General features: G+C 48.6%; 4 protein-coding genes across 4 annotated transcripts in view; 1 reads left to right on the top strand and 3 right to left on the bottom strand.

Moving 5' to 3' along the window:
- Nucleotides 1-1328: 1328 nt before the first annotated feature.
- LOC135816600 (mitochondrial inner membrane protease ATP23 homolog) lies at nucleotides 1329-2763 on the bottom strand. Its single transcript, XM_065329779.1, has one exon. The coding sequence runs from the start codon at nucleotides 2488-2490 to the stop codon at nucleotides 1867-1869; it is 624 nt and encodes a 207-aa protein (XP_065185851.1). The 5' UTR covers nucleotides 2491-2763; the 3' UTR covers nucleotides 1329-1866.
- Nucleotides 2764-2927: 164 nt separating this feature from the next.
- LOC135817472 (uncharacterized) lies at nucleotides 2928-7896 on the top strand. The gene is made up of 3 exons (XM_065330667.1): nucleotides 2928-3305; nucleotides 5071-5163; nucleotides 6389-7896. Exons 1-3 carry the CDS (start codon nucleotides 3258-3260, stop codon nucleotides 7385-7387), a joined length of 1140 nt encoding a protein of 379 aa, XP_065186739.1. The 5' UTR covers nucleotides 2928-3257; the 3' UTR covers nucleotides 7388-7896.
- Nucleotides 7897-8661: 765 nt separating this feature from the next.
- On the bottom strand, nucleotides 8662-16744 carry LOC135817471 (uncharacterized). Its single transcript, XM_065330666.1, has 6 exons — nucleotides 16050-16744; nucleotides 14638-14887; nucleotides 13319-13445; nucleotides 12129-12271; nucleotides 11579-11689; nucleotides 8662-9686 (listed from the first exon to the last, which is right to left on the bottom strand). Exons 1-6 carry the CDS (start codon nucleotides 16598-16600, stop codon nucleotides 9357-9359), a joined length of 1512 nt encoding a protein of 503 aa, XP_065186738.1. The 5' UTR covers nucleotides 16601-16744; the 3' UTR covers nucleotides 8662-9356.
- Nucleotides 16745-20167: 3423 nt separating this feature from the next.
- The window catches only part of LOC135817470 (tRNA wybutosine-synthesizing protein 5-like), a 20688-nt gene continuing 15333 nt past the window's right edge, over nucleotides 20168-25522 (bottom strand). Inside the window, exon 6 of the mRNA XM_065330664.1 lies at nucleotides 20168-21597. Coding sequence (XP_065186736.1) covers nucleotides 21292-21597 — 306 coding nt within the window. The 3' untranslated portion in view covers nucleotides 20168-21291. The remainder of the gene's footprint in view (nucleotides 21598-25522) is intronic.

Below are 25522 nucleotides of genomic sequence, written 5' to 3'. Positions count from 1 at the left end.
ACCTACATATTTCAGGTACTTTCCAGCTATTTTGGTTGTCAGCTCATGAGATATTATATTCCTTCAGCCGCCAGCGCTGGTCTATCCATATAAAGTTTCTCATGCAAAAAGGGGAAAAAAGTGTTCTCAGATAAAGGAGAACGCCATGTACTACATCTCATGTCATACTGTTATGTCCACCCATGATGATCTGATATTCACCGTGTTTTGTTCTCGTCCGTGTTCTAGACCACATACAACACATGCCTGCTTGGTTTTTTATTTTTATTTTTTAATAGTACTTGTGTTAGTTAGACTGTGTGAATCTGCACATCTTATTCACCGCCAGATCTCTCTGCTTACCCGGTATGTGTCTTCACTACTCGGATATCTATTTTCAGTCGCTAACGAGTTTCGAACAGAGCGGCTTCCGACAGTGCACTGTGAGCTGGCAGGCTTGTGCTAGTGCTGTGTGTGTGTTGCCATGGGGTTGGCAGGATTTGTTCCACTTTGTTGGTGTTTGTGTAGCTTGCTCATAGTATATTCGGGTACATGTACGAGGTGATGATAGCGTTGCTACAGCAGAAATCATGGCAACTCGACCCTCTCCCACCACACACACACCTTGGACAAGCTGCCATATTCTGGCTATGTTGGGGGGGGGGGGGTTGACCAAGTTCGGAACAGTAGGGGCGATGACGGGCAGACAGACAGACACACACACGCGCACACACACACACCTTGGACCTTGGATACACTGTCATATTCAGGCCAAGCGGACCACATGGGGGTTGAGCAGGTTCGGAACATTAGGACTCAAATAATAGGAGCGATGACGGGCAGACACACACACACATGTGCACGTGTAGACACTGTTCACACAAGATTATGCAGACAGAATGGAAACAAGTTTATCCAATGCAACTCATCAGCTTCAATATCAGCAGACTGTCCCTCCAGGAAATCGCGATTCCACGGATGCAACAAATTTCGCGATTTTGGCCCAAACCCGCGATTTTCAGCAAAATCCGCGATTTCCCGCGTTTTTTGTTAATTTCTGCACTATCTCACATTTTTATGCACTTTTCACGCAGTTCTTTCCATGATCCTGTAGGTTATTTGCACAGTACGACTCCCGAGTAGATATACGATGCAACAAATTTCGTGATTTGGCCCAAATCCGCAATTTTCTGCAAATAATTCCGCGAATTCCTGGCAAGTTCTGCATCATTCCGCCCTTTTCGTCGCATTTTTTGTTACTTTCTGCCGCAATTTCTTGCGCAAGTTTTCGAGAGTTTTTTCCGCAAATTCCCGCAGGGACAGAGCAGACAATAAAAAGAACTGGGAACTGCCTCCGTTGATCAATTCTCACGCACACAAGTCACAGAAGAAAAAAAACAATAATATATTGGTACACCGGACGTGTTCCTAAAATTTCCAAAAAATAGCCTGGAAGAAAGCACCCTAGAAAATACAGAAAGTTTCTAATTTTGATTCGTGTTGGTACCTGCCAACACGAAAAGTCTAAAGGAAAAGATTGAAGAATTCACTCAAAGTTTTGAGAAGAGATTAGGTCTAAATCTGTAATAAAAGCGGCAACTTTTGATTGTGTCTCGATCAGGGTGTATTTAATGGGCCAGAAAAGTACATTAGAAGCTGGCAATGACCTACAATAAATGAACTTCATCCGAGGATCCTTTAGTCATAGTACGGCGGTACGGAGAACAGCACAACTCAGATCAAGTGGCATTCCAATTACAATTACCTGATCTAACGTGACATGTACTGAATGCGACCACGCATTTGCGCTGGTATTTCAACACACCTAATTCTGGACGGTTGAGCAGCACCAGCCAAGTGTGGGATACGACATTCTTTTGCAGCTGCTTATTTGCGCGGCTTCCACCCTAGGGGTCGAGTGAGCGGTGGAATAACGTCAAACGGTTCTGAGTCTAAATAGCAGGGCACGAAAACACTGTCGACGGCCGTTTCAATCTCGGCCATTTCCAGATCCGATCGCAGCGCCTGCAGACTGCGGATAGCATGTCGCCGGGCGCAGTCAACACCTCCCTTGTGTAGTCGCCATGGCATCATGCCGGCAGCCGTCTGCATGAACTTGGACACTGTCAGGCTGCACTCGCCACTCAGGGCAGCCGCACGCACCTCGCTGCATGCCCAGTGTGGCAGATACGACCAGTTGACGTGCGCTCGGCAGTGGTCGTACGCATGTACCAGCTCATGAGCCAGTACTCGTTCCACCTGCTGTCCGTTGCGCACTGCATTCTCACACACCACGGCCTCAGCACGCTCAGCATCAAATCCGCCATTCAGTCCTGGCTGATCGCATCGCTCACACAGCAAGTTCACACCAATGCGCATTGGACAGCCACGGCTCTCCAAGGATTCTAGCAGCTTGCGAATACGTGAGTTTGTCTTCATCGCAGACTCTGCCCAGGCAACACAGTCTGCGTGCTCCCTTTCAGGACTACGATTTATCTGGGGTCCATCCATAGCTGACTTCCAACTTATACCGTATTAGTTCGCTTTCCATAAGTCATTGCAATTCACCCAGCAGCACACAAAACTATGATGAAAAACAAGGTGGAATTTGGAACACCTTGCACCATCTCAGATCAGATCAGAGCTTCCGAAAACTTCCTCCTGTACACTTCACAACCACAGTGGCCAAAATCAGGAGGCCCTGAAAATCAATCAGCCATTCAAAATAATGACAGTGATTTGAAAATGCTCTTCGTTCTAGAATTCTGTTCATCATGTAACCAATTCATGTTTGCATTTTCTTGTCCTTTCAACAAAATTTCATTTCAAAAATTTCCGGGCACGTGCCAGAATCAGCCGAGGCACGTGCACCGGACCCGCGTGTACAGTGCATGCATGGTCGAGTTTCAAATCAAACACACAAGAAATAAAAGCCCAGAAGTCACAAAAGAAGTACAGTGTGGCCATTGACTTGTCTTTCTCTTGTTTGAAGGCTTCGAAAACTGTCCAAATGCCACTCGACTCCGTCTCCTGTCATTTGAATGTGACGAAACCGTGTCCAGTGTCTTGCTGTCTACTTTCGCAATGTGGAACAACACAGTCGCTTTGTTGTGGTGGATTTTCACTCCAAAGCCCAAAGGCAAAACATTTCTCAACCCAGAGAAAAAATCCCAGCCCACAGCCTTTGGACATGCAAGTTTGTTGCTACTTCCTGAATTGGCCCAAGTAGCTACAGGAGGCAACCACGTATAGTTGGCATCCACCATTACGAAACGGAGATGGACTGCCCTTTTCGCTGTGGAGAGAACTTCGCAGATAAAGCCGAGGTAGGTGCAAAGGTTATTCAGTATCATTATGTTCCGGCAGCTCTGCATTTCATTGCATTGTGCCTACAATGTAGGTTATGCAGAACACTGTACTCTATGTAGTACGTGCTCACTGCATGCAGACAGTGCAAGTAGCATCACGTAGATCTACGCACACTCAGTTTACAACAAAAAGCGTGTCACCAGGTCACAGCCAGCCTGAAACTCAAGGGAGCTAGGAGGTGAGGGGGGGGGGGGGGGGTACATGCGTCACGGTTGTACAGGTGTGGACGACATCCTTACATGATGAGTCAGTCATGAATCATTTAGATCTGTATCCAGTAGTTACATAACTAGCCACATTGAGGTCACGGCTGTCTTGTTGGACCAGCACCTGTAGATTTGGACTTTCTGATTGACTGTGTGTTCAACACATCTGCTTGTGTGTGGGAGAACGGTGACTGGTGGATTGGTGGTGGCAAGTCACACAGTAGTATAGTGGCGCATTCCTCCTTGAAAGTGAGCGTATTGCCAGGCTCTGTTGGTTCGGTTATGGTACAGTCCTGTATGGATGCCATCAAGGCTTACACATTACCGTGAGTTGAGTCTGCTCGCTTGTTCATGCGTACTGCTGAATACAAAGGGCAAGTAACTTTAGTTTTGGTGTCTTTGACGGAGTGTATTGTTTGAATTTGTTTCAGAACATGACCAAGTCGACAACAGGAAAAAAAACTCTCACGACGTTTCCGCCAATCTCCTCTACCACTCTTCTCCACTCTGCACAGTCTGCGCACGCACAGTATCAAAACCCGGCCATGAAAAAGCCCACGCGAAAGCAAAGAGGATGTGACATTCAACACTAAAACATTTAATCAAGAAATTCCACCGCCACCACATGCGCTCTCTGGCTGACCTCATCCCACCAGCAACATAGGACCGGCGGAAGCAGTTTTTGATTGATCTGGCCATACCTTGCCTACCTTGCCTACCTAGCATAATATTATACTTTGTATATGATATGGAGGGTAGGCACATGACCTCCTCAGCAGTAAACACACGCTGATGGCCAAAAAGTTAGTCCGGCCATGGCCTGACCACCCGGACCGGTTCCGTCGGGCCTGCAACATGACTCCCAAGTTGTACACAATACACACTTAGTATCACACTACTACGCTACCGTAAAATTCCGTAAATAAGCCCACCCTAAATAACGCCCATGTCCGATAATAAGCCCAGTTTTAGGCGGTGTACACTTCAAGTCCGTTTTAGCGCCCATGCCCGAAATAAGCCCAGGGCGTAAAGTGGACTCAAAATGACCAGCACGCGAGCGTACCTGTTGTGCCTTGTACTTACCATAGCAAGTGGTTTACCTATCAAATCTGTAATTTATCGCTACACTCTTGGTTACGACCAAATTTCCAGCTGTGGTTTGTACTTGTACCGCGCTCAGTGTAAATGGTGGTTCACTGAAACTAGTGGGTTGCTCATAGATTGATCTTCTGCAGATTGCGTCCGAAATAACGCCCATGCCCTAAAATAAGCCCATGCCCTAATATACGCCCTGTTTTTGACGCTCTGCAAAGTATACGCCCAGGGCTTATTAACGGAATTTTACGGTATTTCACATTGCTCCTTCGTTGAATTTTGGCTGCATGGCTGCTCCCACGATGGCAACTGGCAGCTGCTAAACTTCAGTGAAGGTTTGGTTGTGAAGCTATTCTTGAGTGTTAAAGTGTTTGAGTGTTGAGTGTTTAGTGCATCTTTTATTCATTCAATTTCTCTATAGATTGCGGCACACACTGGCGATAATGGAAGTTGCCCCCTGGCTCCTGTGCAATGCGTATTCAAGGGCATCGGCAATGGTGGCTGTCCTGCCAAGGTACGCACTGTTTTCTTCTTCTACAGTAACTTTTTAAGCACCTTCGCTCATATGATAGAAGAGACCAATATCTTCGTTTTTTACTGCTCGTACATAGACCCTCTAGTTAAAAGAAACCAAAACGCCGTGTCAAATACCGGTAGCAGGCATTATTATGTCCGCTGCTGACTCATAGAGTCATAAAGCTCGAACTAATTGGGTATATCTTAAGCTTCTATATCGGTCCTGGCAAACTCATTCTCTTCGATTTCCTCGCGCCATCAAGGCTGAGGTCCGCGAGTGTTTCATATACCAGTTGGAAGAGCCTTAGTCATCTCAAGCTGGAGTTCAGATTGTACATCAGGGTCATTAACTAACTTAGTGGTGATCCTTGGCTCCATAAAAGTACTTTTCTTGTAGTATTGGCTTGAAACAAAAGTTACCTACTAAATGTACTACTACTAGTGTATCCAACCTATCACATTACTTAGCACTCAACCAAGCCAGGCCTGCCCGTTGTCGACTTTATATTTGTTTTGCTGTCAGATGATAGCCTAGTGCATACACTTTTTTTAAAGTTTCAGCAAAACAGCTAGTTACCTTCTCCTGTATTTCCGTGCACTGCTCTGCACTCATGAGTCATGTGCCTAGAGTACTCTTCCGAGCTGCCCTGGCTGGCCCTGATTGTATTCGGGTTTTTTTGTACAATAAGACGTTAGTGTTGTGTAACTGTAAAGCTGTGCGTCATGTGCAGGTACAGCCTGTTTCCTGCGAATGCCAAACATGCTGCCCATGGTGGTTCCTCTATGCATGCTGCCCATGGTGGTTCCTCTATGCATGTTGCCCATGGTGATTCCTCTATGCATGTTGCCCGTGGTGGTCCGGACCTTTCCTCTATGCATGTTGCCCATAGTAGTTCCTTTATGCATGTTGCCCGTGGTGGTTCGGACCGTTCCCCTATGCATGTTGCCCATGGTGGCTCCCCTATGCATGTTGCCCATGGTGGTGCCTCTGTGCACACTCACACCAGTTGCATAAATGCCAGCTCATTCGACGCCATGGTTTTGTCTGCATGCGACTGAAGACGGCAGCTTGCTTGCTCAAGTTCCTCTTTGTGAGCCATAGACTCCTTGCCTGCATGTGTGCATGCCTGCATCCCTAGACTGTCTCCATGGCTACCGTGTCTAGCGTCCTTGCCCTACCTAAATACGCCATCCTCTGTCTAATGTGCCGCTGTTGTTTGCAGCCACAGCGGCGGTTTCTGGAGGCGCATCTCACGAGATCGTCCGCCACTCACCAGCGTCTTCTTCTGGACGGCTTTCATCAGCTGCGGCAAGGCCAGACGCAGCTTCAAGCACAAGTGGAACGGCTAGCTGCTGCGCATGCTAGTGGTGGTGGGGGTGCTGTGAAAGTGTCTAGTCGGCCAAGTTCAGCCAGAAGGAGTGCACCGCCCGATGCGATACAAGAGCTGAGTGATGGCTTGGCCACTGTCCAGTCCAACATCACTGCACTAAGCTCTCAACTCGGCGATGTCTCAGGCCATTGCACCAGGCTGCACGGCGAGGTGTCTACAAACCGACACAATCTACACAAGCTACAGATGACCCCGGTGCCTGTCGCCGGTTCTGCTGCCACCTCTGCCGCGGACTGCAGTCGATGTGACACGTTAGCAGTGGAACTGCAGCAGCTGAGAGGCATAGTGCTGGATATGGCGGGCAGTGCAAAGCCGTGCAGCAAGTGGTGTGTGCAGGTTGATGTGCGCATGCACGGCGACGGACGACTGGAGCTGGTGGGTAATCCGTCGAGTCCCTGCCACTGGTCTGGCCCCACGGGATGCGGGCATCAGGTCTACACCAGCTGCGCGCTTAAAACGCTGGCTCAGCTGATCGGTCACCGAGCTGCGCCAAACCAAGTCGGACTGGCTGAGCTGGCCATCAATGTGATTGCCTCGAGCAGCGACTGGCCGGAGAATGCCCAGCAGCTGTGCGTGGCCTACCCGAACACTCTGCTGTCCATGACACAGTCAGCTGTCATGACTCTTCCACCTGCTAGCACTGTGGTTAGTTCTGTGAGCAATGCTGATGCTGCTGATGACCGGGCCGAGTCCATGCAATCTCCAAAGAGGTACACGCTGCAGACCGTCGGCATTCCCATCCTGCTGCCACCTGAAGCGGAGCTGGGCGCCACCCTGGACTGGTCTTATGAAGTGCAGCTGTGTGCAGTCTGGGCACACAAGACCGCTTGACAATTGATCTCGATGCATGATATCCGTGTGTGCATGCTCTCTTGAAGCTCGCCAAGAATCAGGGATCGGTCTAGCTTGGGGGAGGTGATAACACATTGTGTACACCACCGGTTACTGTAATATTCCTATCACAAGACCATACAGTACCTCTTGGCGTCATCACATTTCTGCTGCCAAGTGTCTTGCGCTGTTGAAGATGTTGATATGATTCCTGTTGTACATGTACATGTATGTACTCCAGTTTGAGCTGGTTCTCGCGTGGCAGTGCTTCCCTGATAACCGGGCAGGCCTAGTACAGTTGTAGGCTGGTCTAAGATCAAGATACTGTACAGGCAGACAATTTCGTCGGTCAATAATTTCGTCCAACTCCTAAGAAAGGGATTTCGTCCGGTTGAAAATTTAGTCCATTGACTATAACAGTGTATTGCAACGCTGGACAAATCGACATTCGCCCGTCATTTAATTTAGTCCCAAAGCTCCGTGGACGAAAAAGACGAAATTAAATTCCAGACGAATATTTCTGCTTGTACAGTAGTGAAACAAGAGGTACCCGGTTAAAGTCCTGTCTGGGAGCGGTTTTTCCATCCATGCTGCTACCCGCAGTCAACCGAAAGCTTGCGACCAGGCACGCAGGGGGTGCATGACATGACTAATAGTGCTAGCCGTACATGTACCAGTCAATGAGTTGTACTGTAAAAGCCATTATTCTAACGAGGCGCATATATAACGATTTCCCAAAATTGACTAGTTTACGTGTACCAAAGGTAACGATTCTCACTCATTCTCAACGCTCAATAGGACAGTATATGTAGCGATTTCTGTATAACGGTTTCTATTTTAACGACAGATTTCTCCTCGTTAACTTGTTAGAGTTAGCACTTTGTTATATATATGGCTTTTACAGTACCTAAACTGGTTTTGATACGACTCTCTTGTGCCACCAGCTGTGAGTTCTTGCAAGTATCATAGCAAGTATGTGCAAGCACACTCGTTCACCGTTTGTCGAGGCTGCAATACAGCCTCCAGTGGGTTGCATCCTGAACCCCGAGATTGTGTTGTGTGCTGCTGATCATCACCTCAAAGCTTACACAACTTACAAAACAAATGTCGTGATGTCTATTAGTATTAGAGGTTTGTCACAGTAGAATATTACAGCAATGTCCTGGCATGCTTCCTGCACTTTGATGTCTCGCTATGCACAGCAATATGCTCTATATGATGCCGATGGCAGTTCATGCAGGACTTTCAGACCTCACACATCCACGATGGGCCTGTCGATGTCTTGTAGTTGCAGCAAAATAAAGTTTCAGAGTTCACTTTACAATGATACAATCATTTCATTGGCCAGCATGCATGCAGCACAGGATGCCTGTGTGAGTATGTGTGATGATTGTGAAAGCATGAAACTCCAGAGTAGCGACTAACTAGCCTTGATGGCCCCTTGTTGTTCTGAGTGTATGTGATAAATAAATGCAAGCAGCAATGCATGCAGTGAATACAGCAATGTACACGTATGTGTGTGATAAATAAATGTCAGCCACCCATGTGTGCACTTGTGGTGCTAGAGCACCAGTGAGGTACAAGAAGACCGAGTACGTGCAATACAGAACACGCTATGGCCTATTGTTATTATCATAGCGTACTTTAGTCACACTCACAGTAATATATGAGCCGTCAGATGTGAATAGGGGGCCAATCGTCATTTTTTGTCGAAATTTAAAAGTTATGCCATCGGTGTAATCGATAAAATTTGAATCAAGATTGCACTCTTCTTGAAGCGGCGGTAATTCCACGGCTAGCGATGCACAGTATCTTGTCAATTTGCTCATTCACTCATACTTTGTTGAGGGATTTTGCACACATTCATTCAAAGAGACATGATGTTGACCGAGATAAGCAGGATTTGAAAGTCCTTGGGCAGGTGTTGCAGCTGTTCAGCAAAGTCATGATCAAGCTATGCAGCTGCGCTTCAGTTCTTCGGAGTTAGTGGACTGCGGAGTTGGTTGATGAGCTCGAGTTCCGAGTCTGATTTCTTGTTCAAGTATTGGGGTAGTTCAATGACACAACCACGGTCTTCGTAGCGCTCACAGTAGTCCAGGATGTGGCGAATACACTCCCTCTCGTTTGCCTCCTCAGCCGCTTCGTCATCTTCCTCCTCTTCTCCGTCTCCCTCTTCTTCCACATCTGGCTTCGTCATGTTGAGGAAGTCCACCAATTCATCCGAGATCTGTCCGCCATGACATGCCGCCGTGCGACATGGGTTGTTTGGGTTTTTCATGTCAAAGTAGCACAGTGGTCGCTGCATGCCACAGGGCAGAACATATCGAAGCAGACAACACATACCGTTTTATCTCCATTATAAGTCCCGGGCTTATATATTTTTTTCAACCAGTCCGGACCCCGGGCTTATATTAGAGACTAGGTTTCTACTAGAGACTGGGCTTATAATTTTTCAACCACCTGTTCTTCCTCTAAATGTATTCCTCTTGCACAGGTGCCATATCCCGTCCTTTCCCATTCTTCTGCCCACACATGTACCTTGTAGTTTTGACCTTTCTTCTTACTTCTCTCCACTCTACGTATCGGGAGTGGATACTTTGGAGTGGATACATGGAGTCTACTGTTGACTGAAGAACAGTTCGCAGGGTCCACATGTAGCCTTGTAGGACATCTAGTCTATGTACACTTGTGAAACTCGAGGATAGGCTTGTACAATACTTCTTTGAACCGCTGTTCGCATTCGCTGTTTGAACCACAGTGCAACAGTGCTGCACAGCACCGGTGGCACCGTGCAGTGCAGATTCACACCCATCTTGCACTAGCAAAACCGGAGTCGAAATCGAAGTCGGAAAGTCACAGTCTTTTTGTTTCGAAAGCTTTCAGTTTGTTTCCATTTTCTTTTTATTCTTCACCACCAATTTCCAACTTCTGTCAGTGTGGCAGGTACATGTGTGAAGCGCTTTCACGAAACGAAAATTGGAGATTTGTTTTGAGCGACTTCTTCCAAGCGTCATGATAGCAGGTTGTTCAGACAACTCTTCGAGCGCTGACGCTGTGTCGGTGCCCGATTCTGTCGACTCTGGCGGCGAATTCGCTTCAGGGCAGCCCGAAATTGTGGACTCTCCGAGAATCTCCGACTCTCAATATCAGTCTGGAGCGTTGGGGGAGTTGTCGTCACCCGAGGATGGTCCCGGTTGTCTTGTAGAAGGTCATTCTCCGGAACCTGCAGCGCGACATGAAGCCCGTACTCTTCTTCAGCAACTGGTTGACGATGGCGGCATTTTGTGAACGTTTGATGATCCGGAAACAGGGAGACATGCAAGGACTGGCTGGTGCGCAGGGCTCGTGGCTGAAGTTGCCAGTTTCCGCTAAGTTCAAGGGAAATTTCAGCTACTGCAGCACCACTTCCGACCACCTAGGAGGTTTACTAGTTCATGCACACGGTATGGCTTATTGGCGATGAAAGTACGTGGCCATACGCCAGTACGTAAGGCTCAGTTGCTACTGGCTGGAAACCTACGCCTGGCTGACCGTTTCCAAGCGTGTGAGTGATGGGTTTTGTTTCACATGCACATAGTTTGGAGGGGAGGGCAACAAGTTTGGCCATCAGCTAGGTCAGCTGTTTTCTAGTCGCCAGCAACTAAACCATGGAGCATCATTCTCCCAAATATTGTGTGAACACCAGTCTGAACCAGTATCATGTATTTGTTGCAAATGCTGCATACAACACAAAACCTGTAGTTTACTCAATCTGCGGGCGGAACTGTTTCGTTCATTGTGGACTCGTAAGCGTAGCACAGATGCTGTATTTATATATATAAATTGAAACAGTGTACTGATTTTGCTATCAATTACACTCTTCTGTATTGTATATTGCAACTACTAGATATTTCGTCTAGCCTCTCGTGGAATAACATGTGTTATCTGTATCAAGGACCTTAAATACATCTAGACTTGGTTGGCCATTGGCCAAAGATATCCAGTATCCATACAAATATTGCCCGAGCTACACCACTGGGCACACGTGCATGTGCGCACACCCAAACACACACGCGTGCACACACACACACACACACTCACTCATACACACACATACACACACACACACACACACACACACACACACACACACACACAGATGCACTGTGGTAGGCTGGAAGTACACACCACTTAAAATGTACATGCACTCACATGCTCCATGTCAACATCTGGGTTTTCCGTCTTTAAGCGGCCCTTGCCAGTCAGCTCCTCGCGCCATTGAACCCTGTCTGTTTCGAACGGGAACTCACTCATTAGCTTGACCTGTGGCCACCAGGCAAAGTGTAAAGTGAGAAAGTGCAAAGCATAAAGATTCTGGTGAAAAAGGAGAAGGACAACATGTTACGAGTTATGACTAGCTGTCCACCAACGTAACCAGATCTTTTTCACCATAATTTAATTGGCTCACCATCCGAGTTGAACTTTGCACATAAAGATTCTCAGAACAATTATTGTAAGAGCATCCAGGATAGATTTGCTGCGGAACGCCAGTCAAGTGTCTAGTCAAGTTGGCGGGGAAAGTGCTAGCTCACACATTGCGAGCAACCAACTTTCTCACCATCATCGCTGATGTTACTACCACTCACTCGTAATTCTCGATAACTCTCGGTACAATGGTTTCACCCCGACATACGCGTATAGTGCCGGTGATCAATATCATGATATGCAAACATGTACATGTACATGGGCACACACTACCTACTTGGTTTTCACACACTGGTCTTGTGTCGGCGTCTGGCCGCATGTCATCAATCCAGGCAATGTACTCCTCCAGCCAGCGAGCCAGTGACGTGATGCGCGGGTCTGCCTGCCTCTCCGCTTCGGTTCTCTCACGCGATGTTGAAGCTGAGCAGCACCCGTAGCAGAAGACAGACATGTACACGTAAAAGAAAAAAAGTGGTTGGAATTCCATGCGCAAGCTGAAGTCGTGCAACTGTTTGTCCATCAGTGTGTGTTCACTGCTGAGGAGGTCATGGATACCCGCCATATCATACACAAACTATACCAAAGACTATGCTAGGGCCAGACCAATCAAAATCTGCTTCCGCCGGTACAGCATCTATGATCGCTCTGGAATATCCTGTTGTTCGAACAACAGGACATTCCTGTAACTTGGCTGGGTTCCATTGTCATTGGTGCAAGTCCTCACCAAGCTCCTTTGGTCTTGCTCCGTTCCTTATACTTGCCATTTTGTCTCGGTTCTTGCACCCTTGTACTTAGTTGTAACACCACAGCTATCCTGTGTGTGTGTGTGTGTGGTGTGTGTGTGTGTGTGTGTGTGTGTGTGTGTGTGTGTGTGTGTGTGTGTGTGTGTGTGTGTGCTAGTTTCGTCAGCTCTTTCTTCTTCACTAATGCTGCTATATTTCACCTTGTCACTATTCTGCTTGGCATCCTTGCAACTACTTGCAGCCGTTGCCTCTATTCTGTACAGCTGTCGGCGAAACGTTGTTGCAATATCACCTTTTTTGTTTTGTTTTATGAACTGTTTTGCTCCTTGTCACATGAAACATCGCACCAATTTGGCGCATGCTTCTCTCCCTATATGATATATCAACCACGCGCTCCCTCATCCTACACCATAATTCTGGAGAAAACATCTTTTTAATTGTCGAAACGTCAATTATATCAGTAACCGTCAGATTTCAGTCTTGCTTCTGTAGTGTGATTTGTCTATACACACTTCTTGTTTCTCAGCCTGACAAACTGTAATCGCAAATAGAGTGGCCCGATGTTGAATGCAGTAGCCCCTTTAAAAAGTTACGTCCCATTCAAGGCAGACTATTTTGAGTGTACACTTCTCTGTATACATTGAGTTCCGTCGGTAAAGGGTTAAGACAATCAATTGTACCCTGACATTCACATCTCTAACCATCATACTGGACCTAACCTTACCCGACTTCACTGCAAATCCTTTCTGGTAGGGAATGGACTTCCACCACATGGCGATGGCTTGCTGACGGCCTACTCCAGAGTAAACATAGTGCCACCACATCTGAGGTAGGTACAGCGCATCTCCAGCCTAGTGAACATGTCATGTACAGTACATAGGGAAGGAGAAATGTTTAGATGAGATAGGAGGTGTGTTTGTTGTGTCACTGTGTGTGTGTGTGTGTGTGTGTGTGTGTGTGTGTCACTGTGCGTCACTGTGCGTGTGTGTATCTGTGTGCATGTGTGTGTGTGTGTGCATGTGTGTGCGTGTCACTTGCACACACATGCAGGTGAATGTGTGACTGGTAGCGGGGTGTTGGTTTGAGAGAGTGAGAGTGAGAAAGAGAGATAGATCGATAGTGATAGTGATAGCGATAGATAGATTACTGCGTAAGAATCATCCAACACTGTCCACCCTTGATGGATTAACTGAATAACTGAATCACGTTATCACCTATGCAATCACAACAAAGGCTGACGTCCTTGTGCCCGTAGCCACTCTGTTTCCTGCATTTCCACTAGAAAGATACTTTGCCCTGCCATCACATCTTCACAATCATGTTTTAATTCGTGACCTGCAAAGGAGCGTCCTAAGCATTAATATTGGTTATTGTCACCGACTCATGTCGTTTGCATAGCTACCATCCAGGCCAGGCTTGTAGTGTTGTACATATCACTGTGAAGGTGCCGTAGCTGCCATGTCCCTCATCGTTCATATCCCTACCAGGTGGAGTGCTGATGGCTTTAGTGTGTGCTTCATTGCCAATGTGGCACAGTGTGGGCCAGATCACCGCAGATAGTCTCCGACCGCATGCTGTTGCGAAACAAACCTCTCTCGCTCCCTTGCCAGGAATAATCTCCTGCAATGGTGTGTTGTCACTGATGGTCAGCAATAAGTTAGTGTGTTGGAACAGTTGTTGCTTGGATGTTGGCTACACGCTCAGTTGTTAGAGGGTTGCTGACTTTTAGGGAAGGTAGCCGGTTCGAGTCCTAGTGGTGACTGTCAATTTTTTCTTCGCACCGTTTTCCCCATTTTATTCCCTCAAGCTGGGGCTATGATAACCCTCAGATTTTCCCACCTTACTCCCCCTTATATTCAGGCTGCCCGTTTTGGAGCCATCAGGGTGCCTGATGATCGTAGTAATACGTGAAACTCAGAGTTGGACACAGCTTCCAATCTCTCTTGTTCCCTCAAACTTATGAACAAGCTACATTGTCGTACTTGAAGTAGTTGACCTTAGCTTCTATGTGAGTGGATCCCATGAACACCGGTCCGTGCTTACCTTCAAATGAGCAGTGATGTATCTGACGTTGGCGATGCGCGGGTACTTCTTAAAATCCACTGCCGACACGTTGACCTCGGACACGCCGAGCATCCGTGCCTCATCGGCGTACACATCGCGGCTGTACTTCGGCGAGATGAGGACAACGTCCTTGCTGCCGTGAATCACTGACAGCAGATTCTCGTCGGTGTCGATGTGCAGCTTGGACGCTGTGCCCCCGCTACTCATCCAGAAGTACGATACAAAGAACCTGAGCACCAAGGAACAGTATGCAATTGGTAACAATGACAGTATCCATTGGTTTGAGGGAAAGGTGCAATCGGGAAAAATTTGAAGAAAAAATTGACTGCCACCACCAGGACTTGAACCAGGGACCCTCGCTTGTAGCCAGCGATGCTCTAACCACTGAGCCATGGTGTAATCGTCATCCCAGCAGAGACCGTTCAACATTTTCTTCAGACTTCGAAACACACTCAATGGCATTATCATCAAGATTTATCGGTATGAGAGTGTTCTCATTATGAGCCTAAGCCATCAGTTCCTTCTTTTGAGAGAGCAGACGGTATAGTGCCTTGAGAGAGAGAGAGAGAGAGAAACAGAGAGAGACAGAGAGACAGAGAGACAGAGAGACAGAGAGACAGACAGAGAGACAGACAGAGAGACAGACAGAGAGACAGACAGAGACACACAGAGAGAGAGACAGAGAGACAGAGAGAGAGAGAGAGAGAGAGAGAGAGAGAGAGAGAGAGAGAGACAGAGAGAGAGACAGAGAGAGAGACAGAGAGAGAGACAGAGAGAGAGACAGAGAGAGAGACAGAGAGAGAGAGAGAGAGAGAGAGAGAGAGAGAGAGAGAGAGAGAGAGAGAGAGAGAGAGAGAGAGAGAGAGAGAGAGAGAGAGAGAGAGAGAGAGAGCCTTGCCTGCTGGCTATCCACCATGCCACGCCAAGTATAAGTAACTAGTTAGTTCAAGTTCAGTCTTACGTTATCTACACCGACTACACATCATCTGTACACATGGCACTACCCGCACTATCAAGAATATATAAGCTCCCAAGAATGCACAGCTCTGGATACCCTTTCCATGGGGTCCGCCGATGGTGAAAACTCTCACATCCCGGGTTCCCGTGTGCGTTCCTAGCCCGTTTTTTAGCAACCAGCGGAATAGTAAAACTAGAAACCCATCAGCTGATGCAAGTCATCAGTATGATTATGCCAGCTATTAGACTGCTTGCACGCTAGCCTTCGTTGTACGTAGCACAAGTCATACGTACTTGGGACGTGAGTTTTCGCCGTCAGAGACCCCACATGCAGAGTTGCCCACTCTTGGGAGCTTATTATTGATACTGTGCACGGCTGTTCGTGGATTTTCCTCATTCAGTGAATGGTGGCTTGTACCGCAGGGGGTTCATACCTTTTAGCAATTTCGTCACATCTCAGACATAGTGGCATGGTAACATCTTTCCTCATTGCTGGTGGCAGTTCATCAACCAGGTACAGATTTGCTTCCTTGTAGACATCCAAAAACTTGCCCAGCTTACGGCTTTCTGGAATGTGCCACTTATCGTCGTCCCGTGTCTCCATATGAACTTTGAGATCTCCGAACGTCTTTTTCAGGTACTCGTCCGTCCAGAGTTTCGTTGCTCGCCAGTGCTTCGCAGCGTTCTTGATAACGACAGGTTTGTGGCGGACTACGTATGACTCGTAGAAATCTTCAGGACTTATCATGTAGGGCAGGACTTCCACCTCGCTGTCGGGTGCACGATGCGATCCCAGCTCCTTCAGATGACCCCGCTGCACCATGTCCTCCGGAATGTCCTCGAACGTCTCAACATAAGCCAGCCCAGAATCCTGCCGGCTCCCCAGACAATCTTCACCGGCAATGCATTGGTCGTTGCTGGCCAACGCTAGGCTCATCGCCAATGCGGCGAGCGAAGAATAGCGCAGCAGCCACCCAGCCACCATGGTTGCTTATCCTTCTCGGCCAAATAGTTTTCAAGAGTCAAAGCAAAGCCGAAACTCATTGCATTCGAGCATCAGTGTTGCTCGAGTATGTCCGAAAATTCATTCGTTCAGCTGCTCAGATCTACATGCTTCATCTTCATCTGATTCTCGAAGAAGTCACTTCACACCAGGGAGTAGTATGTATTTTACTACACCCTGCTTCACACACTCAGGAAGTCAGTGACACACACAATGTGACACATACATACATCAAGCCAGGCCAGGCTACGCCGAGCTGGAGCTTCCACTACTACAGTTTTTTTTTTACAAAAAAACACACACCATTTGACGGCACAAATCAGCAAGGCAGCGATGGGACATATGGAGGAGTGGGGGAGAGGCAGGGCCTAGGGGCAGCTTGACCGACCGGGCATTGGGTCTCGGCTTCATTGCAACCCAAGCGCTCCACAAAAGCAAAAGATTACAGAAAATAAATACGCAGGGGGGGGGGGTAGATAACTGGGGATTACGGGGAAAAGTATGCACAATAATATTAATAAGTAAGTTATCAGAGAGTCAACGAAGGAGGAGGAGGCCAACAGAGTTAGAGCTTTTTTTGTCTTTTTTCTTTGATTCATAGCCTGTCCGTTGCCCACTCCCAGCGGGTAAGGCGCAGGTGGGTGTTGACCTTTTCTTTGAACGTCTGCAGTCCTTTCCTTGTTGGCTGGTTCAGCAGAACGCACTGCGGGAGCTGGTTCCAGACCTCCACAACAGCGTCAGGGAAGGACCGAAGGACATCATTCCGTGCTCTGGGCGGAAGAGTGGAAGTGAGCTGAAACTGGTGTGAGGGATGCTTTTGTGTGCGTCGGCTATGGTGTGATGTGTTGGTCGCTCGGGGTGGAAGAAGGGTGAGAAGCATGTCTGGGCCAGTTGAAAAGTGGAGCTTGTAGAGAAAGCAGAGTGCGCCGACCATTCTGCGGATGTCCAAGCTAGGGAGGTAGGCTCCATCACCGATTAGGTGAAGGCCACGGCGCTGGATGGCAGTGAGGCGAGCCAGAGTGGTGGGTGCAGCGCTCATATACACGAGCATGCCGCGTACTCCAAAACCGGGCGGACGAAGCCCTTGTAGATCACTCCACGGCACCTGGAGTCCAGCACTCGTGAGGCTTTCCGGAGGAAGCCGAGACGCTGCGAGCCTCGAATAGCCAATTGCCTGATATGAGCTGTGAAGGACAGGTGTTGGTCAAACAGCACACCCAGCAGCTTCAGCTGGTCGACTTCCGGAACAACTGTGCCCTGGAATACAATCGGTGGGACGACGACTGTGTTGAGATGGTGAGAAACCAGGAGGGACTGAGACTTTGTAGGTTCAAACCTAATGTGCCAGGCCATTCCCCAGTCTGCCAGCGCATTTACAGCGAGCTGGAGTGTGGTAGCATCTTCGGGTACTAGTACTGTAGTAGTACTACAGTCAGACCTCGCATAACCGCACACATCCGTTTTCCAGAAAAATGTCCGGATAGGCAAGGGAACCGGATAATCGAACACACATACTGTATGTATGCATGGCATATGCTGTAAATCGGCAACCAACAATTTTCTTCCGGATGGCGAGGGATCCGGATAAAAGAGGACCGGATAAGCGAGGTCTGACTGTACTGTCACTGCTAATGCTAGTACTAGTACAGTACTAGCAAGAGTATGGGGGTTATAATACTCTTGCTACTAGGCGGGTAGATCTACTACTAGTACTAGGCGACTACGGACTAGCACTACGGACTAGCACTACGACACTAGTGCACTACTGAGTACTGTACTCTGTAGTTTGTGTCACAGACTCAGTGCGTGGATCGTGTGGTCCTTCCACACAGTCCTGCTTTCCGCACCAGGGAGTGGTGATACGAAACTAACTTCGAAAGGGATTTCACGACCACTCCTGCTTTCACTGTAACCAGAAATCGATCGCCGGGTTGATAGCCGGGTTGATCGCCGGGTTGATAGGGCCAACTAGTAATAGGCTATGAGCGCTTGGCTTGGTCTGGGCAAACAGCTCGTTAGCGTTTCTGAATTGCATCGGAGCTTCGAGCTTGGGTATGCAATGCAATGCAGTGCTCTTACAAGGTTAGGGTTAGGGTTAGTAGTCTTCGCTCTTCTCTCCTCCTACCACCCCCACTCCACGTACGTCACAGTCGGATTTCACAAGCAATCCGATACATAGTTGTATCATTGCTTGTGAAATGGGCGTACCCGCTGATCGCACTGTGACTGTTTCGGCACTTCCTAGTAACGGAACACAGTCATGTAAACTGTTCTGATGTTGTTGCAATGACAATGATCATGTACTGTCCTGGACATGGAAATCCGGTCGTACGTCTAGCGGCCCCAGGGCGCTGGCCATGCACTGCAACCGTGGCGGCGTGAGCAAGCGGTAAGAGCAGACACTATGCGCTGCAGCACTCTGCCTCTGGTAGTGTCGGATCAACATGTGTACTGTGTGCAATGTTCTGTACGCGCTGATGCCAGCAGGGCGCCGGCCCAGGTCATTCGACTGGATTTCCATGTCCTCCACAGTACTAGTAGTTCCTTCCAGTGTACAAGTATGTTGTATTGTAATGCATTGCATGTCGGAGTATGTTGTATTGTATTGCATGTCGAAGTTTCCGGTGAGACAAAACTATGTCTAGCCCTCGCGATTTACGCGATTTCATGCTCAAACACAGCAGTTTAATATTCTAATGAAGCTGTCCTTGATGCAGCTCATCCAAGGCCCTTTCAGGCCTTTTTTCATGCTGTCAAACAGGTAATTTTTGCCCGTAAAATTTAAAAGAGGCTTGACACATGCTTCAAAAAAAAAAGAAAAAAGGAGACTAGAGCACACAACTGAACTAGTGGATACCCACACACACACATGCGCAAGCACACAAACACACCAGGGGCGTAGCTGGTCCCCTTGGGGGGGGGGGGGGGGAGGGGGTGCACGGCCGCATATGTAGGATGTCTGGTACCATGGTGCATGTCATTCATGGTCATTTTGTGAATGCTGATTCTAGGTCGAAGTTTTTGGGGGGGGGGTGGGGGTGGGGTTTCTACTTGCTCCATGCCGCGGGCTACGCGCCTGGGGGGAGAGAGAGAGAGAGAGAGAGAGAGAGAGAGTGAGAGAGAGAGAGTGAGAGAGAGAGAGTGAGAGAGAGAGAGGAGCGAGAGAGCGAGAGAGAGTGAGAGAGAGAGTGACAGAGAGAGAGAGAGAGAGAGAGAGAGAGAGAGAGAGAGAGAGAGAGAGAGAGAGAGAGAGAGAGAGAGAGAGAGAGAGAGAGAGAGAGTGACAGAGAGAGAGAGACAGAGAGAGAGGACAGAGAGAGACAGAGAGAGAGAGAGAGAGAGAGAGAGAGAGAGAGAGAGAGTGACAGTGAGAGTGAGAGAGATAGAGAGTGAGAGAGAGAGAGAGAGAGATAGAGAGACACAGGACACACGCACGCACACGTCTGTAAAAAACATGCGGCGTTCAATGGCAACGTCTGCGGTTGAGAAGTGGTGTGCGAGCAAGAAAAGTAAGAAGACGCATAGCGCATGAAAGTATATTTGCCACCAACACCACATAATTGATTAGAATGGTCAAGGTAATGATAACGACGAGGTCATTGTCCTGAATTATGAGGTCATTGTCCTGAACTATGAGGTCATTATGCTGAGTGCTGTCAATGCTGTGCAGTATCACTGTAGCACTGTAACAGATCATTATTATTACTATGCACTGCACCTGCTAAGATAAGCCCATAAGTAGAGACAGCTTGAAAATCAGGGAGCCAATGTCATGTTAGCATTGTCGGCACAGGCTGCCTTCCGATTTCACCTCCTTATGTGTATGTGTGTGTGTGTGTGTGTGTGTGTGTCCCATATGGTGCAGTGGTATGTGCAGCGATTTCCAATCGATAAGTTGCGGGTTCGATTCCCGACGATTATGGTCACACACGTCTTTCTTCTCTTTCTCAGACTCTTCCTGACTTTTCTTTCATTCTCCTGGGTGGTTACCAACAGCCAGTGCATGCCGGAGTATGTGGTGTGATGTGTGTGCGGGAAAAAAATGAAAAGACCAAAAATAGGGATTCACTGGCCAGAAAAATCACTTCAAAATAGCTGTATGGTGTAGACCAGGCTGAATAGTGACGGTCAATTCTTCAGCCTTGCAAGCTGTTGAATGGTGCAATCCCAGCACAAGTTGCTATGGCTTCTGCCGTAGCATTGCTATCATCACCTCCGGCGATGGGCGTCAAAGGTCAAAGGTCAAAGGTGTGTGTGTGTGTGTGTGTGTGTGTGTGTTGCTATGTCTAACATAGCGGTTCGCTATCATCGCTTCCGCGATGGGCAGGTCTGAGGTCTGAGGTGCGTGTGTGTGTGTGTGTAACATTATATATATATGAGCCGTCAGATGTGAATAGGGGGCCAATCGTCATTTTTTGTTGAAATTAAGGTATGCCATTGATGTAATGGATAAAATTTGAATCAAGATTTCACTCTTCTTGAAGCGGCGGTAATTCCACGGCCAGCGATGCACAGTATCTTGTCAATTTGCTCATTCACTCATACTTTGTCAAGGGATTTTGCACACACACTCAAAGAGACATGATATTGACCGAGATAAGCAGGATTTGAAAGACGTTGGGCAGGTGTTGCAGCTGTGCAGCAAAGTCATGATCAAGCTATGGAGCTGCGTTTCAGTTCTTCGGAGTTAGTGGACTGCGGAGTTGGTTGATGAGCTCGAGTTCCGGCTCTGATTTCTTGTTCAGTAATTGGGGTAGTGCAATGACACAACCACGGTCTTCGTACCGCTCACAGTAGTCCAGGATGTGGCGAATACACTCCCTCTCGTTTTTCTCCTCATCTTCGTCTCCCTCTTCTTCCACATCTGGCTTTGTCATGTTGAGAAAGTCTGCCAATTCATCTGAGATCTGTCCGTCATTACATGCCGGCGTGCGGCATGGGTTGTTTGGGTTTGTTATGTCAAAGTGGCACAGTGGTTCCTGCACGGGCACAGGGCAGAACATATGGAAACAGACAAGACAAACCGTAAGAGAGAGGTTCCGGGGTACGATTTTCTGTGCCAAAAATCTGCATGGGCGCTACGGATTTTCCAGGCGTGCTTCATACCATTTTTCGGCACGGAGAATCCGTATGAACTGGCTTTCATACGAACCCTGTGTTTGTATGGAGATATTGCGTCATCGAGTGCAGAAAGATTTTTCGCGTACAAGTTTTGGTACTAGAAACATCGATTTTTCGCGGGAAGTTTTGATTTCTATACAAATTTTCAAAACGAGAGAGCTTGGAAGTGTAGCGGGCCGCAGTCTCTCTCGGAGGCAAATGCACACGGGTCTCAGTGAACACACTGTAACTGGAAATTGAAATGTAACTATAACTGACAATGAAATTAACTGGCAATGGAATTAACTGACTGGCAACTAAATTAACTAACTTGCAATAAAAGAATCGTGAGCAGCAGCTTTTATACAAAGGCAGACTCCGTACGCTAATGTACGGGATACGCTAACGTATGGGGATACAGTACGGGGATATGCTAACGTATGGGAATACACTACCGTGCGGGATATGCTATACGCTACACCTCCCCTCTCAAATACAATCACGTCCTCGTGATTAGAATACTAGGTGATAGCTGGACACCAACAACCGGCGGCGATTTTGAAGAAACTGGTGGCATGCATGGTCGCGTCGGAATAAACTCGACGATAGGAGATAGGCAGAATGGATGTCTTGCATATACAGGTATGTAGTCGTGAACATTATAGTAGATCGCAAATTACTGGGAGAGCGTCAACCGGAGTATGGCAAATAATATCGGAAATGATAACGTTTGGAAGAGACAGAAGAATGAACTGATAAACAAATCATAAAGTAGAAGCACACCAGGTTCACACGATTTCACGGGGTCAAAAGGGAAAGAACTGGCCTCCAAATAGGACCTGAAACCACAGCACGCTTGCTGCACAACACTGGCACAACCTGCCAGGAACATCGCAGTTCAAAAACCGAACTGAATACACTATAAGGGGCATTGTCACACACATTGTCCCAGGTTAGCTGGGGAGACCGTGGCTCACCATGATCGGATGCCTACCAAACTAAACTGGATTCACACACTCGCAGAAAGGAAGACTGAAGAGAATAGGAAGACTGAAGGAAGACAGGAAAGAAAATGCCATATCGGGAATTAGCTTACGTTGGGCATGGAGATGAATCGGTAAAGACGCTGTCATCATTTCTGGTTATCAATGGATGTGGCGGGCAGGCGTAGGAGGAGCGGCGGCTGGCGCATCCGGTTGGGTTGGATGTGGCGGGCAGACGTCGGAGGAGCGGCGGCTGGTGCATCCGGTTGGGCCATGCATTCGGTGAAATGGGCATTCTGTCGCGTTGAGTGTCACGTTGTATGACACATAGAATGCCACGACGCATAGAGTACCATGTGAGCATGCACCAAGGCGTGTGACCGACATGGATACCGTGATGTACAGCGCACGTGACTGTAGCCAGCAGCAAAGCATGAGCATGCAGTAAAGCGCCAGCAATCATAGCAGCATAGTTTGAGTGGCAGCACGAAGCAGCCGCATGCACCCATTAATCTGCATTATTACTATAATGCTACATTAACTACAACACACAGCAGCTTGCGGTTAGGAGGGTGCTGGCCAGCGAAGTGAGAGGCTACAGAGAGAGCAGGATCTTGGCGAAGCCAAGAGGATAGTCGCGTCCGAGGGACGAAGACCGAGAGCCCTGAGTAGCCGGAAATGAGCACGGCCCATTGTGGCCAGCAAGCCTCGTACCGAAGCAGCCGTGAGCGAGGTTAAAGTCATAGACACTGTCGGAGCAGGATCTTGGCGGAGCCAAGAGAGAGGTCAGAGAGAGGTCACTGCCGGAGCAGGATCTAGGCGGAGCCAAGAGAGGGGTCTCTGCCGGAGCAGAATCTTGGTGGAGCCAAGAGAGAGGTCAGAGAGAGGTCACTGCCGGAGCAGGATCTTGACGGAGCCAAGCCAGGGGTCACTGCCGGAGCAGGATCTTGGCGGGGTAACCACCAGCCACGGTGGGCCACCGGGTAGTTGAGATGGTGGTGGAGCTGAACGTGTCCGAGAACGTCTTGGAATCGCCGGTGGCAATTGTGCACGTTGCCCCGCTGTAGCCACTGTCACATTAGCAGCCTTGCTAGCGTTCGGCCTTCGACTGCTTGAGTGTGGCAATGATTCATGTCTCGTTGATATGGAGACGAGGCAAGGAAATAGAAAGGCAGATAGACACAGAAACAGACAGACAGGCAGACAAACAGACACAAAACAGACAGACAGACAAACACACAAACAGACAGAGAATTCAGGGTCAGCTGGGTAGACACTGCCGAAGCAGAATACTGGTGGAGCCAAGTATCTACAAGTACAAGAGTCTGCGTCCGAGGAACGGCGACCGAGGGCCCTAAGTAAAGAGAGGGGTCACTGCCGGAGCAGGATCTTGGCAGGGCCAAGAGAGAGGTCGGACAAGAGTAATACGTAGACACTGCCGGAGCAGAATGTTGGCGGAGCCAAGTATCTACGAGGGAGGATTCAGGGTCGGCCGGGTAGACACTGCCGAAGAAGAATGTTGACGGAGCCAAGTATCTACAAGAGTCTGCGTCCGAGGGACGGCGACCGATGGCCCTGAGTAAAGAGAGGGGTCACTGCCGGAGCAGGATCTTGGCAGGGCCAAGAGAGAGAGGTCAGACAAGAGATATACGTAGACACTGCCGGAGCAGAATGTTGGCGGAGCCAAGTATCTACGAGAGAGGATTCAGGGTCGGCCGGGTAGACACTGTCGAAGCAGAATGTTGGCGGAGCCAAGTATCTACAAGAGTCTGCGTCCGAGGGACGGCGACCGAGGGCCCTGAGTAAAGAGAGGGGTTACTGCCGGAGCAGGATCTTGGCAGGGCCAAGAGAGAGGTCAGAGAAGGGTCTCTGCCGGAGCAGGATATTGGCGAAGCCAAGAGAGGGGTCACTGCCGGAGCAGGATCTTGGCAGGGCCAAGAGAGAGGTCAGAGAGGGGTCACTGCCGGAGCAGGATCTTGGCGGAGCCAAGGGAAGAGTCAGAGAGGGGGCACTGCAGTGAGAGATCTTGGCGGAGCCAAGAGAGGGACGAGGACAAAAAGCCCCCTGGGTAGTTAGGCATTAAATGTTTGTGCATTGAGACCGCATGTGGTAAAGAGGATACTGACAAGAGTTCAAGCAACACGGATGAGAACCAGTAAGACAGTTACCTTGATGATCTCCTTGGCTGTGTCGCTCATTCCACGCCGGATAAATGCTCGTGCAGCAAAGGGAGCTTGCCCAAATAGAAGGACGAACTTTGCTGCGGTGATTGGCTAGACCATGGTGTCAGGTCGCTCCGCAGCTGTGGGAGCAAAGGTTCTGGAGTCATCCAACTTGGACCGGGCAGAGCATCAAAGGCATTGGAGGTGACTGGCACGTGTGATGCTCGAAACAGTAAGTGGTATTTAAAGAAGAAAAATAGATTATCGCTGGCAAACAGTTTCCTTCTGGCAATGCTAGGGCGAGGGCGTTGTAATCTCTCGGCCAGCACAATCCCTTGCCCAGACGACTGCATGGGGCTAAATGGTTGTGCGTTAAATGGACCACCTGTCATACCGTCCTTGCAGCAGCGTTGGAGACAGTCAGTAATAAATCAGCTGCCACAGACTTGGCTCAATGATGTCCCACTTCAGTGATAGGTCTGCAGCAGCCTTGATGCGGAATTGATAGGACAGCAACTCCACTGTCCTGTGCAAAGAAATGTCGACCATGATCTGGACCAAGACGGTGAAGGCCTCAACCCACGTCGCAAGATCAAGAACATGCCTACTCTTGCTGCGAGCAAACACATGCGAGCGCCCCCCCCCCACACACACACATA

The sequence above is a fragment of the Sycon ciliatum genome, chromosome 5 (genome assembly GCF_964019385.1).
Source record: "Sycon ciliatum chromosome 5, ocSycCili1.1, whole genome shotgun sequence".
Lineage (NCBI taxonomy): Eukaryota > Metazoa > Porifera > Calcarea > Leucosolenida > Sycettidae > Sycon > Sycon ciliatum.
Note: the sequence above shows the minus strand (reverse complement) of the source record. Positions and strands in the feature narration are given on the sequence as shown.

Bases quoted from the DNA above. Each gene is read 5' to 3' on its own strand.
- LOC135816600 (XM_065329779.1), bottom strand. From the start codon at position 2,490: ATGGATGGACCCCAGATAAATCGTAGTCCTGAAAGGGAGCACGCAGAC.
- LOC135817472 (XM_065330667.1), top strand. From the start codon at position 3,258: ATGGACTGCCCTTTTCGCTGTGGAGAGAACTTCGCAGATAAAGCCGAG. The intron at 3,306-5,070 runs GTAGGTGCAAAG...ATTTCTCTATAG, and splicing joins ACTTCGCAGATAAAGCCGAG to ATTGCGGCACACACTGGCGA. The intron at 5,164-6,388 runs GTACGCACTGTT...TGTTGTTTGCAG, and splicing joins ATGGTGGCTGTCCTGCCAAG to CCACAGCGGCGGTTTCTGGA.
- LOC135817471 (XM_065330666.1), bottom strand. From the start codon at position 16,600: ATGGTGGCTGGGTGGCTGCTGCGCTATTCTTCGCTCGCCGCATTGGCG. The intron at 13,446-14,637 runs GTAAGCACGGAC...CATGTTCACTAG, and splicing joins ACATCACTGCTCATTTGAAG to GCTGGAGATGCGCTGTACCT. The intron at 12,272-13,318 runs GTAAGGTTAGGT...GGTGCTGCTCAG, and splicing joins AGGATTTGCAGTGAAGTCGG to CTTCAACATCGCGTGAGAGA.